General features: G+C 46.4%; 1 protein-coding gene across 2 annotated transcripts in view; it reads right to left on the bottom strand.

Annotated features, from left to right (window-relative positions):
• Window positions 1-11,900: 11,900 nt before the first annotated feature.
• Window positions 11,901-13,867, bottom strand: part of NCF1 (neutrophil cytosolic factor 1) — a 32,559-nt gene continuing 30,592 nt past the window's right edge. For both annotated transcript variants that reach the window (XM_063953730.1, XM_063953731.1), the window contains one exon: window positions 11,901-13,866. In XM_063953730.1, the coding sequence (XP_063809800.1) occupies window positions 13,742-13,866 (125 nt within the window). In that variant the 3' untranslated portion in view covers window positions 11,901-13,741. The remainder of the gene's footprint in view (window position 13,867) is intronic.

Here is a 13,867-nt window from a genome sequence, read left to right as displayed (position 1 = left end):
TATGGGACTAGCTTATCGAGTAGCAATGTTGTAAGAGATCTTGTACAATGCAGATTGCAATCAGGAAGTACAATCATTTTAAATTAATTTCTTTGATAGCAGTTTTTAATATGATATTGTTATTCTGAAACATGTTTTTACAACTCAGTCACTACCTGTTGGCAAATTAATAATTCATGTATTACTGGGGTAATGTGTTTTCATTACCCCAGTAATTTTGGGGTAATGCTCCATACAGTAATTTTGAGGTAAACGTCCATTATTATTGTCTACTCTCCTGGAACATCTGGGAGACTAACACATTTTTAGGGAATTACATGGACTCACCAAAGAGTAGGTGATTCTCCCGCATTCCCACCCACTTCCTGTTCAATTGGACAGGATGGAGGGTGAGATGAGCTTGGCCTAATAACTAGAAGCACTCATTTCTGCCCCTTTCAGTGATCAGCTGTAAGTCCCTCCGGGCACTATCCAGGATGGATTGCTTGGCAAGAAGATGACTGGTATTTGTGAGGTATCTTGCTGTGGAAACTTTGGGTGGTATTCAAATGATATATTACACCCAATCTCCTTTCTAAAGTGATCGTAATCAGGATTAATTGCATAAAGAGTTGGGCGTCTCTCTACCCCAGGGGTAGCGAGCTGAAATGATGATACTATGTCCGTCAGCAGAAACAGAATGGGTGTGGAAGGGGGTGAAAAGAATTGAATACCTCCCTTTGACAGCTCAGAGTAATGAGTGAACCTTGACTGATGATCACAGCATGGGGGGAGTGTGTTACTCACTCTGCTATTGAAAGTGACTTTCACTGTAATATGAGGTTCCGAACGAGGTGCATTTCATGGTACACCCGGTTAATGGGCAAATGCTGTTTCACCACCATCCTGCAAACTTCTCCTACTTGAATCCATAATACTGATGTATGCAGTGGTCCAAAAGGGAATTTAGAAGGGGGTTACTAACATGTAATAGAATGGCAGGGTATCTGGGATATAGCTAGACCCTCAGAAACTATAGGGATTTTCACTCCCTCCTTCCATCCCTCACCCCTGCACCTGTCACTCCCTCCTTCCAATTATCAGCCCAGCACCTCACTCCCTTCCTTCTATTTCTAACCTATAGTACTCCAGCCAGCATTAGGTATTTACTACAACTGACAGTGATTCTGACCGGCAGGCAGGCATAGAGTTTGGTGACATTTGTAAAAAGATCCCTGTTTGTGTCAAAGGAGTAGCCCCCCTTCCCCTTCTTGCTGCCCTTACAGCATCACAGTCAAGATGCGGCCCCAGGTCCCAACTGTGGCAGTTCTGTGCGGTGGCAATTGCAGCCCTCCAGTCGGCCCTCTCTCTATCCACCAATCAGAGAAAAGGGGGGATTGTCTGTACCTGCAGCAGATCCTCAGTGCAGAAATGAATGCACTGAGTGGATCTGTGAATCTGAGCAGCTGTGAGTCAGATTCACAGCGGTTAAGGAAAACCGCTATGTCCAGGCCCAGTGCTCAAAGTACCATTGTATACTACTGGCCTACTTCGAGCACTGAATGTATGTGTATTTGAATGGTTAGCACCCCTGTAGTACTTATAGTTAATGACTATGGACCCTATTCAGCAGCGATGGCGGCCAGTGACCGCTAATGGCGGCCAGAGATGCGATCGCAATACAATTGCGATCGCAACAGTAATTTAGTGTAACCCGCTGCCTGCGCAGTTTGTCCTGTATGCTCCCAACAAGATTGGGGCTCCTGCTTCCAAGCAGACTATTGCACGCTGGATCTGTAATACAATTCAGCAGGCTCATTCTACGGCAGGATTGCCGTTACCGAAGTCGGTGAAGGCCCATTCTACCAGGAAGGTGGGCTCATCCTGGGCGGCTGCCCGAGGGGTCTCGGCATTACAGCTTTGCCGAGCTGCTACTTGGTCGGGATCAAACACCTTTGCGAAGTTCTACAAGTTTGATACCCTGGCTGAGGAGGACCTCTTGTTTGGTCAATCAGTGCTGCAGAGTCATCCGCACTCTCCCGCCCGTTATAGAGCTTTGGTATAAACCCCATGGTTCTTGAAGCATCCCCAGCATCCTCTAGGACGTATGAGAAAATAGAATTTTAATACCTACCGGTAAATCCTTTTCTCTTAGTCCGTAGAGGATGCTGGGCGCCCGTCCCAGTGCGGACGGTGTCTGCAGTTATTGGTTGTAGTTACGCACATGTTGTACTGAGTTCAGTCAGTCTGTGACTGTTGTTGATCATGCCGTTGCATGCGTTGTTATTGAATGCCATGTTGTACGGCGTGTTGGTGGTGTGAGCTGGTATGTACTGTATCTCACCTTAGTTTAAAACGTTAAATAAATCCTTTCTCTATCGTCCTAAGTGGATGCTGGGGTTCCTGAAAGGACCATGGGGAATAGCGGCTCCGCAGGAGACAGGGCACAAAAAGTAAAGCTTTTACAGGTCAGGTGGTGTGCACTGGCTCCTCCCCCTATGACCCTCCTCCAGACTCCAGTTAGATTTTTGTGCCCGGCCGAGAAGGGTGCAATTCTAGGTGGCTCTCATAAAGAGCTGCTTAGAGAAGTTTAGCTTAGGTTTTTTATTTTACAGTGATTCCTGCTGGCAACAGGATCACTGCAACGAGGGACAGAGGGGAGAAGAAGTGAACTCACCTGCGTGCAGGATGGATTGGCTTCTTGGCTACTGGACATGAAGCTCCAGAGGGACGATCACAGGTACAGCCTGGATGGTCACCGGAGCCTCGCCGCCGGCCCCCTCGCAGATGCTGAAGCAAGAAGAGGTCCAGAATCGGCGGCTGAAGACTCCTGCAGTCTTCTAAAGGTAGCGCACAGCACTGCAGCTGTGCGCCATTTTCCTCTCAGCACACTTCACACGGCAGTCACTGAGGGTGCAGGGCGCTGGGGGGGGGCGCCCTGGGAGGCAAATGTAAACCTATATAAGGCTAAAAATACCTCACATATAGCCCCCAGAGGCTATATGGAGATATTTAACCCCTGCCTAAATACAATAAATAGCGGGAGACGAGCCCGCCGAAAAAGGGGCGGGGCCTATCTCCTCAGCACACAGCGCCATTTTCTCTCACAGAAAGGCTGGAGAGAAGGCTCCCAGGCTCTCCCCTGCACTGCACTACAGAAACAGGGTTTAAACAGAGAGGGGGGGCACTAAATTGGCGACATAAATATATTAAAGATGCTATAAGGGAGAAACACTTATATAAGGTTGTCCCTATGTAATTATAGCGTTTTTTGGTGTGTGCTGGCAAACTCTCCCTCTGTCTCTCCAAAGGGCTGGTGGGGTCCTGTCCTCTGTCAGAGCATTCCCGGTGTGTGTGCTGTGTGTCGGTACGTGTGTGTCGACATGTATGAGGACGATGTTGGAGGAGGCGGAGCAATTGCCTATGATGGTGATGTCACTCTCTAGGGAGTCGACACCGGTATGGATGGCTTATTTAGGGAATTACGTGAGAATGTCAACACGCTGCAAGGTCGGTTGACGACATGAGACGGCCGACAAACAATTAGTACCGGTCCAGGCGTCTCAGAAACACCGTCAGGGGTTTTTAATAACGCCCATTTACCTCAGTCGGTCGACACAGACACAGACACCGACACTGAATCCAGTGTCGACGGTGAATAAACAAACGTATTCCTTATTAGGGCCACACGTTAAGGGCAATGAAGGAGGTGTTACATATTTCTGATACTACAAGTACCACAAAAAAGGGTATTATGTGGGAGTGAAAAAACTACCTGTAGTTTTTCCTGAATCAGATAAAATAAAATAAAGTGTGTGATGATGCGTGGGTTTACCCCGATAGCAAATATTGGCGTTATACCCTTTCCCGCCAGAAGTTAGGGCGCGTTGGGAATGAATAAGGCGCTCACACGCTTATCAAGTGGCGTTACCGTCGCCAGATACGGCCGCCCTCAAGGAGCCAGCTGATAGGCAGCTGGAAAAATATCCTAAAAAGTATATACACACATAAGGTGGTTATACTGCGACCAGCGATCGCCATCAGCCTGGAGATGCAGTGCTGGGTTGGCTTGGTCGGTTTCCCTGACTGAAAATATTTGATTGATATAGAGCATTTAATAGGATGCATTATATATTTATGTATGCGAGATGCACAGAGGGATATGTGCACTCTGGCATCAAAATAAGTGCGTGATCCATATCTCCCAGAAGATGTCATGGACACGACAGTGGTCAGGTGATACATATCCCATACGACACATGGAAGTATGGCCGTATAAAGGGAAAGAGTTATTTGGGGTCGGTCCAACGGACCTGGGGGTCTCGGCAACAGCTGGAAATCCAACCTTTTTACCCCAAGTTACATCTCAGCAGAAACAGACACCGTCTTTTCAGCCTCAATCCTTCCGTTCCCATGAGGGCAAGCGGGCAAAAGGCCAGTCATATCTGCCCAGACATAGAGGAAAGGGAAGTAGACTGCAGCAGACAGCTCCTTCCCAGAAAAGGAAGCCTTCCACCGCGTCTGCCAAGTCCCCAGCATGACGCTGGGGCCGTGTAAGCGGACTCAGGTTAGGTGGGGGTGTAGTCTCAAGAGTCTCAACGCGCAGTGGGATCACTCGCAAGTTGACCCCTGGATCGTACTAGTATTATCCCAGGGGTACAGATTGGAGAGTCGAGACATCTTTTCCTCGCAGGTTCCTGAAGTCTGCGTTACCAACGGCTCCCTCCAACAGGGAGGCAGTATTGGGAAAAATTCACAAGCTGTATTTCCAGCAGGTGATAATCAAAGTACCCCTCCTACAACAAGGAAAAGGGTATTAGTCTTCCACACTATATGGTGGTACTGAAGCCAGACGGCTTGGTGAGACATAGTCTAAATCTGAAATCTTTGAACACTTACATAAAGGTTCAAATCAAGATGGAGTCACTCAGAGCAGTGATAGCGAACCGGAAAGAAGGGGACTATATGGTGTCCCTGGACATCAAGGATTACCTCCATGTCCAAATTTGCCCTTCTCAACAAGGGTACATCGGGTTCGTGATACAGAACTGTCAATATCAGTTTCAAAAGTTGCCGTTGAATTATCCACGGCACCCCGGGCCTTTACCAAGGTAATGGCCGAAAAGATGACTCTCTTCAAAGAAAAGGGCATCTTAATTATCCCTTACTTGGACGATATCCTGAAAGGGGCAAGTTCCAGAGAACAGTTGGAGGTCGGAAAAGAACTATCTAAAGTAGTTCTACGATAGCACGAGTGGATTCTAAATATTCCAAAAATCGCAGCTGTGTTTTCCGATGATACGTCTGCTGTTCCCAGGAATGATTCTGGGCATAGTCCAGAAAAAGGTATTTCTCCTGGAGGGGAAAGCCAGGGAGTTATCCGACCTAGTCAGAAACCTCCTAAAACCAGGCCAAGTATCAGTGCATTAATGCACAGGAGGCCTGGGAAAAATGGTGGCTTCTTACGAAGCGATTCCATTCGGCAGATCTCACGCAAAACATTTTCAGGGAGATTTGCTGGACGAATGGTCCGGATCGCATCTTCAGATGCATCAGCGGATAACCCTGTCTCCAAGGACAAGGGTATCTCTTCTGTGGTGGTTGCAGGAGGCTCATCTACTGGAGGGCCGCAGATTCGGCATACAGGATTGGATCCTGGTGACCACGGACGCCAGCCTGAGAGGCTGGGGAGCAGTCACACAGGGAAGAAACTTCCAGGGAGTGTGGACGAGCCTGGAAAAGTCTCTTCACATAAACATTCTGGAACTAAGAGCAATCTACAATGCTCTAAACCAGGCGGAACCTCTGCTTCAAGGAAGACCGGTGTTGATCCAGTCGGACAACATCACGGCAGTCGCCCATGTAAACAGACAGGGCGGCACAAGAAGCAGGAGTGCAATGGCAGAAGCTGCCAGGATCCTTCGCTGGGCGGAGAATCACGTGATAGCATTGTCAGCAGTATTCATCCCGGACGTGGACAACTGGGAAGCAGACTTCCTCAGCAGACACGATCTTCACCCGGGAGAGTGGGGACTTCATTCAGAAGTTTTCCTCATGATAATAAACCGTTGGGAAAAACCAATGGTGGACATGATGGCGTCTCGCCTCAACAAAAAACTGGACAGGTATTGCGCCAGGTCAAGAGATCCGCAGGCAATAGCTGTGGATGCGCTGGTAACACCTTGGGTGTACCAGTCGGTATATGTGTTTCCTCCTCTGCCTCTCATACCAAAGGTATTGAGGATTATACGGCAAAGAGGAGTAAGAACGATACTAGTGGCTCCGGATTGGCCAAGAAGGACTTGGTACCCGGAACTTCAAGAGATGGTCACGGACGATCCGTGGCCTCTACCTCTGAGAAGGGACCTGCCTCAGCAGGGTCCTTGTCTTTTTCAAGACTTACCGCGGCTGCGTTTGACGGCATGGCGGTTGAACGCCAGATTCTAAAAGAAAAAGGCATTCCTGAAGAAGTCATTCCTACCTTGATTAAGGCAAGGAAAGAAGTCACCGCAAAGCATTATCACCGCATTTGGCGGAAATATGTGGCATGGTGCGAGGGTCGGAATGCTCCGACGAAGGAATTTCAACTGGGTCGTTTCCTACATTTCCTGCAATCAGGATTGTCTATGGGTCTCAAATTGGGATCTATTAAGGTTCAAATTTCGGCCCTGTCTATATTCTTCCAAAAAGAATTGGCCTCAGTTCCTGAGGTCCAGACTTTTGTCAAAGGAGTACTGCATATACAGCCTCCTGTGGTGCCTCCGGTGGCACCGTGGGATCTAAATGTAGTTTTAGATTTCCTCAAATCCCATTGGTTTGAACCACTTAAGAAGGTGGATTTGAAATATCTCACATGGAAAGTGACTATGTTACTGGCCCTGGCTTCGGCCAGGAGAGTATCAGAACTGGCGGCTTTATCTTATAAAAGTCCTTATTTAAGTTTCCATTCAGATAGGGCAGAGCTGCGGACGCGTCCGCATTTTCTCCCGAAGGTGGTGTCAGCGTTTCACCTGAACCAGCCTATTGTAGTGCCTGCGGCTACAAACGACTTGGAAGACTCCAAGTTGTTGGACGTTGTCAGAGCTTTAAAGATATACATTTCAAGGACGGCTGGAGTCAGAAAATCTGACTCGCTGTTTATACTGTATGCACCCAACAAGTTGGGTGCACCTGCTTCTAAGCAGTCGATTGCTCGTTGGATTTGTAACACGATTCAACTTGCACATTCTGTGGCAGGCCTACCACAGCCTAATTCTGTTAAGGCCCATTCCACAAGGAAGGTGGGCTCATCCTGGGCGGCTGCCCGAGGGGTCTCGGCATTACAACTCTGCCGAGCAGCTACGTGGTCAGGGGAGAACACGTTTGTAAAATTTTACAAATTTGATACCCTGGCAAAAGAGGACCTGGAGTTCTCTCATTCGGTGCTGCAGAGTCATCCGCACTCTCCCGCCCGTTTGGGAGCTTTGGTATAATCCCCATGGTCCTTTCAGGAACCCCAGCATCCACTTAGGACGATAGAGAAAATAAGAATTTACTTACCGATAATTCTATTTCTCGGAGTCCGTAGTGGATGCTGGGCGCCCATCCCAAGTGCGGATTATCTGCAAGACTTGTACATAGTTATTGTTAACTATTTCGGGTTATTTTGTTTAGGGAGCCATCTTTCAGAGGCTCCTCTGTTATCATACTGTTAACTGGGTTTAGATCACAAGTTGTACGGTGTGATTGGTGTGGCTGGTATGAGTCTTACCCGGGATTCAAAATCCTCCCTTATTGTGTACGCTCGTCCGGGCACAGTACCTAACTGGAGTCTGGAGGAGGGTCATAGGGGGAGGAGCCAGTGCACACCACCTGACCTGTAAAAGCTTTACTTTTTGTGCCCTGTCTCCTGCGGAGCCGCTATTCCCCATGGTCCTTTCAGGAACCCCAGCATCCACTACGGACTCCGAGAAATAGAATTATCGGTAAGTAAATTCTTATTTTTCCTCAAAATGTCCGTCTCCCTGGGCACAGTTCCTATAACTGGAGTCTGGAGAAGGGGCATAGAGGGAGGAGCCAGTTCACACCCATTGAAAGTCTTATAGTGTGCCCATGTCTCCTGCGGATCCCGTCTATACCCCATGGTTCTTGAAGCATCCCCAGCATCCTCTACGGACTAAGAGAAAAGGGATTTACCGGTAGGTATTAAAATCCTATTTTTTCTGATTCAAACACCACAGACATGAGGTGGTCCAGCCAAGGTCACCATACAATGATAAAGTTGTCAGTTTTACTCTTAAATATACTGTAACTCGTGATGTGCTCCATTCAGGGCCGGTTCCGGGGCTTCTGGCGGCCCGGGCGGCATTAGGGGGCGTGGCTTCGTACAGGGGGCGTGGTCATTTACGCCCCCTGTACAGACTGAAATTATGTGTGGTGCACGATGACGTCATCGCGCACAGCAAAGGTCCTCTCCACGAAGGGAAAATAGACAGCGTCTAGTTTCCCTTCGTGGAGAGGACCTTTTCTGTGCGGTGCGCGATGACGTCATCGCGCACTGCACAGTAAAGGACCTCTCCACGAAGGGAAACTAGACGCGTACGCGTCTAGTTTCCCTTTCCAGCGGCAGCGGGGGGGTAGCGGCCAGCGGCAGCAGGCGGGCAGCTGGGGCACACAGCAGCATCGGATCTTGCCCTGGTGCGGCGCCCTCCGGAAGGCGGCGCCCCGGGCAAAAGTCCTGCTTGCCCGTGGCAAGATCAGCTACTGGCTCCATTGTACAAGTGAACCAACATTTTGCTGCATTCAATATACTGTATGTCATATCAATTTCTGAGTGTTTTTATCACTTCAGGGATACAGTATATCTGTGAAGCAGGGAATATGATGGTGAGCTAGGGATTTGAACATTAGTGATAAGGAACAATTAATCTTCCACATATATATGAATACATGGGACAGAGTGCCTTCCTGGCCACACTCCCTCCCACAAAATGGAGAGGAGGAAGGGAATATGTTATGGAGACGCAGCTGCTGAGGACTAGGTACTAACTCTGATATATTTTTAGGGTGTTTTCCTTGAAAGGGACAAAAGATGCTGAAAAGCCGACAACGACGTGAATCTGCTTCCAAATATTGGTCTAGGGTTTCCAACATATTGTGCTGAAAAATACATGTTTTTCTTTGGATGGGGGGACAGGACCATCACAGACCATACACCTGCCTTGACTTTAATTTTCCCCTCCTGCCCAACCCACTACACTGTAGTCTGCATGGTGGTTATCCTCTGCTTGTGTCTACTGCTCTCTGCTCCCCCACGTGTCTGTCTTTATCACCCCCTTTTAATTAGTCTCCAGTGTTTTATGTATGTATATCTCTGTAACTCTGTCTCCCCATGTTTTGTGTGCATCTTTGTCTTGGGTATATGTCCCTTTCGGTTGGGGGGGGGGGGGGTGTGTACCACAACCAGTTTCTCTCTGCTCATACCACACAAATGTTTGGGACTGTCTTCACCACATGGGTGCCTGTCCTTATCCCCACCCCTTCCCCTCCCTTATGTGTGTCCTCCATCCTGCTGATTCTACCTTCATATCCCTCCTGGCGCATTATCTTGCTCCACACCTTCTCCCCTTTATATTACATTTCTTCCCTCTTCCTCCCTTTAATTCATCCTGTTTTTATGAAGTGATTGGCAGAACCAGTGCTGTTGGCTGCCGATCAGGACAAACAGAGGTGGATGAAAAGAGGCACAACCATGTCCATCACCACATAATTAAACCTAAGGGTGGCTAGTAAGCACTATATTTTCTGATTGAAATGCAATTTATTTATTCATCAAGTTCAAAACCACATCACTGCATTTCTTTTGATGCACATTTTTCCTGCGCATAGATCCCACTTTTTTATTGTGTATAAGAAATAAAGCGCTGTTGCATATCACAGCCAGTAGTGGATTTACCAGAAGGCCACCACAGTGGCTGCTTAGAACCCAGTTACTCCCAGGGGTCCCGCCAACAATGCTGTATAAAGGGCATTTCTGGTAGACTGTGATCTTCACCAAAATTGTCAGAGAGCTGGGCTGGGTAAATACTCCCAGCAGGCTGTCAGTGATTAGATAGCTGTTCAGTGCTTCAGAGCATGCCTGCATACCTCCCAACATGACCCTCTCCAGGAGGGACAGAATGCTCTGCTTCTGGACTTTTCTCTTAATGTATGATTGCTGACACCTGTGTTGAACTAGTTATTTGATAAGAAAGGTGTTTCAGCACAGGTGATGGCAATCTTAAATTAAGAGGGAAGCCCAGGAGCAGAGCTTTGTGTCCCTCCTGGAGAGGGTCATGTTGGGAGGTATGCAGAGCCGGCCCTAACCATTATGATGCCCTAGGCAAGATTTTGGCTGGTGCCCCCTAGCACCACCGCTAGTTCCGCCTCTGACCCTGCACCCCTTTCCCAGCACCATCAACCCCCACCCATAGCAGTCCTTTTTTTTGTTTTCCAACCCCCTGTAATTTAAATAAGAACAGTGTGCACATTTGGCCTTACACATATGCCGCACATTATTAGTGCCCTTATACACATAATAACACACATAGTGCCCCTTACACATGTTACACATTATTAATGCCCTTATACACATAATGACACATGTAGTTCCCAACGTGAGTCAACTGGCAGCTCTGCTAACGTCGGGTGCCTATTTTTTATGAAAATGCATCTTATTTGCATTGCTATTTGGCTAGGATGCACAAGCAGCTTCTGCTGATTAAAATGATATGTGGCATGCCTATATACTGTGTGCGACTGTGGCTGTATTTGCGTACGAAATGCTACACACAGAATATAGGCATGCCGCATATCATTTTAATCAGCAGAAGCTGCTGATGCCCCTAGGCATACCAGATGCCCTAGGCAATTGCCTAGTTTGCCTATACCTAGGGCCGGCTCTGGAGGTATGTGCCTATGTCTCCAGTCCTGCAATTCTGTGCGTATGACCAGTCATGAAACATGTTTCTATAACATCAGATGGGCAGAGAGAGGAGTCTAGGACGCACACAGAGAGAAACATGAGGTCTTCCAGTGTACTCTATTACAGTAACTTTTTTAATTTTGTGTAACATCCAACTAGTACAAATTCCAATCTTTTTTCTTTCAACTTTTGCAAATAATATAAAATTAAATGGAAAACAAGGGCATAGGTGCTGTGAGTGCAGCTGCTATGGGGCACAGCTGAGAGGGGCCACCTTCCTTGTCAAAGTTACATTTGATATATTCATTATTCACCATTGGGTGGTACATAGGGGCTCTTACAAACTTTTGTTCTAGGTATCTAGGTATGCCCATGGACCTGCTCGTTGTAATATAGTATAAAATTATAATGTTACATAATATGAACTGGTGCACTGTAATGTGGCACGATATGAAGTAGAGACACTATAATGTGGCATAATATGAAACGGGTGCATTAATGTAATGTGGCATAATATGAACTTGGGACACTGTATGTCATAATGTGAATTGGGAGTAGTGTATTGCAGCCCTACAATGTGATATCATATGAACTAGGGCACTGCTATGGTCATATGAAAAAAATAAACTAGGACACTATTATTGGGCATACAATTAACTAAGGCACTGTTATGGTTCAGAACATGAACCAACCAGGGCACTATTATATGGCATAGAATAAATAACTGTTACGGAGAGGTGTATCTGTAGAAGCATTGGGAAGGGGCCCCTTAAAAATTTTGCTATGCGGCCTATAAATTTCTGGCTACGACCCTGAATGTAAACACTACAGTATTTCTTTCTAGAACAATATGCTCCCTTTAGTGTTACATAATTATGTTTGTTGCAAATAAAGAGTAGTACATTATATTGACACAGAAAAAGTTCAAAAGCCTCAGATGTGAGCAAATTCATTAATAAAGTTAAAAATTATAAAGAGATGCTACAAAAAAATAGATTTATTCTGGAATAAAAGGCACCTCCAGAGATTTCCTTACCACAGTGGTGACAACTTAATTAACAAAATGTAAAAATGATTGGACGCCTATCTTACATATAACATTGCTTCTAGCTATAATTACTATATCACATTCAAAACGTATCCAGGGAATTAACCATAATCGGAGCTTCAGCAAGTTAGGGAGTTGAGAAATTGCCTGATTGCTTATGTACTTGGTGGACCTTACAAAATCTTGCTCTGAAGACCACAAATTAAATGTTAAGTTTGTAGAAAAAAGTGTATTTTGCTCAGTGTATTACTGTCGGTTATGGGTTCTTTAAGCCAACCACAGTATTTGAACATGAACACTTTGCTAATTTACTGTATGTTGAAACATTTGCACAGTTGCAACACACTGTGTGACAATCACTTGTACAGCTATTGCCAGTTACACTGAACTGCTTCCTGCTTAGTCAATAATGGCATTCCTCAACATTTTATTTTCACTGTAAAACTATATTTCATAGAACACCACTCAATCCACTGAATCTCATAATGATAAAGAACACTTTTTTGTATACCTATAGCAAATCAAAACAGTATATGAAAAGTAGTAAAACATTTGTATAGACTGCTTAAAGAAATGCAAAAACAATAATTTAACAGCTACCAACTATATATAATCATAGATGTTGCATCGAGACATGATAACATATGTGGCACGGTGAGGTAGCATTGTCTAGGTTTGCTGTGGATCAGAGAGATAGGCAGGAGCATCTTAATGTATAGGCACGCTGGACAGCTGCCAGGGTCCCACAATTCTAGGGGCCTTTGAGTAGGGGCGGGTGGTGGTTACACAATCAGAGCAGCGAGGCAGCACTCTCTACCTGCCTTCTAGTCTGCTGTTAGACAGTAAATGGCTGTCAGCATGCTGATTGGTGGATGTCTGGAGCTATCCACCAATCTATTCACTGTATGGGACCATGTGAAGAGATGGAGCAGGACTGCAGGAGGGGCATGTTATGATTTTTTTTTTTTGTATTGGATCCAAATTTAATTGGGTGTGTAGGGGTTCCAGTGCATTGTTTTGTACGGACCTGGAGATAGGGCCAGTTAGTGGTTACAGGACCTGATTCAGAGGAGGACGCATAAGTGCCTGCAGCTATCAAACATCTTTGGCTTTATGCAAATGCTGCTACAAAATACTTCCCCTATGTACATCCTTGTGTCAGAATGTGCAAGGACTGTGACGCCCACTTCCAGCGACCGCACGTGCAGTAATACTGTACCACCTGGATCGTCTTTAGACACCATTGGTCGCACCACTGAAACTCTCACTAGCCCTATAGCAGGTGCAGTTTCCTCATCTATATATGGCCTCCTATGTGGGTGAATGAGCATCTGTGTATGCAACAACTGTCACTGACAATCCCATATCACACCCATAAGACAGACCACCTGCATGCATGTGCTAAGCCATCTCCCTTTCACTGCCCAGGAACACCCACTTTCACTATAATTCTCCCTGCGTGCACCTGAAGTTAGGGTGGTGACTGTGCACAGACACAATCGGGATGTATGAGCAATAGCATACAATCACTCCACTGCATCCGCCATCAGCAGTGTGTCCTCCTCTAAATCAGGCCGCAGTTTGCTGGCAAACAGTAAAAGGAGGAAACAGCTTACAGTTGAAAAAATTATACATTAGGGTGTAATTGATTTAACAAAGATGTATGTAGGTGGAGATAGCTCATTGTTCAGCTGCATTCTGCCATCACTCATCTGTTCTGTTACCCTCTGCCCATCTCTGCGGATCTTAATTTTTCATTAATCGCAGTTCAATTAGTTCACTGTACGAATCTTGTTCTTTGTATCTTCTGTACATCGGTCCAGAATAAGCTCTTTGCTTGGCCTTGGTGGAATGGCAGGTTGGGCTTTAGTTTTATTTTCCCCTTCATTGTCTTCCTC

This window comes from Pseudophryne corroboree, chromosome 2 (assembly GCF_028390025.1).
Source record: "Pseudophryne corroboree isolate aPseCor3 chromosome 2, aPseCor3.hap2, whole genome shotgun sequence".
Taxonomy (NCBI): Eukaryota; Metazoa; Chordata; class Amphibia; order Anura; family Myobatrachidae; genus Pseudophryne; species Pseudophryne corroboree.
This window is presented reverse-complemented; position numbering and strand designations above follow the sequence as displayed.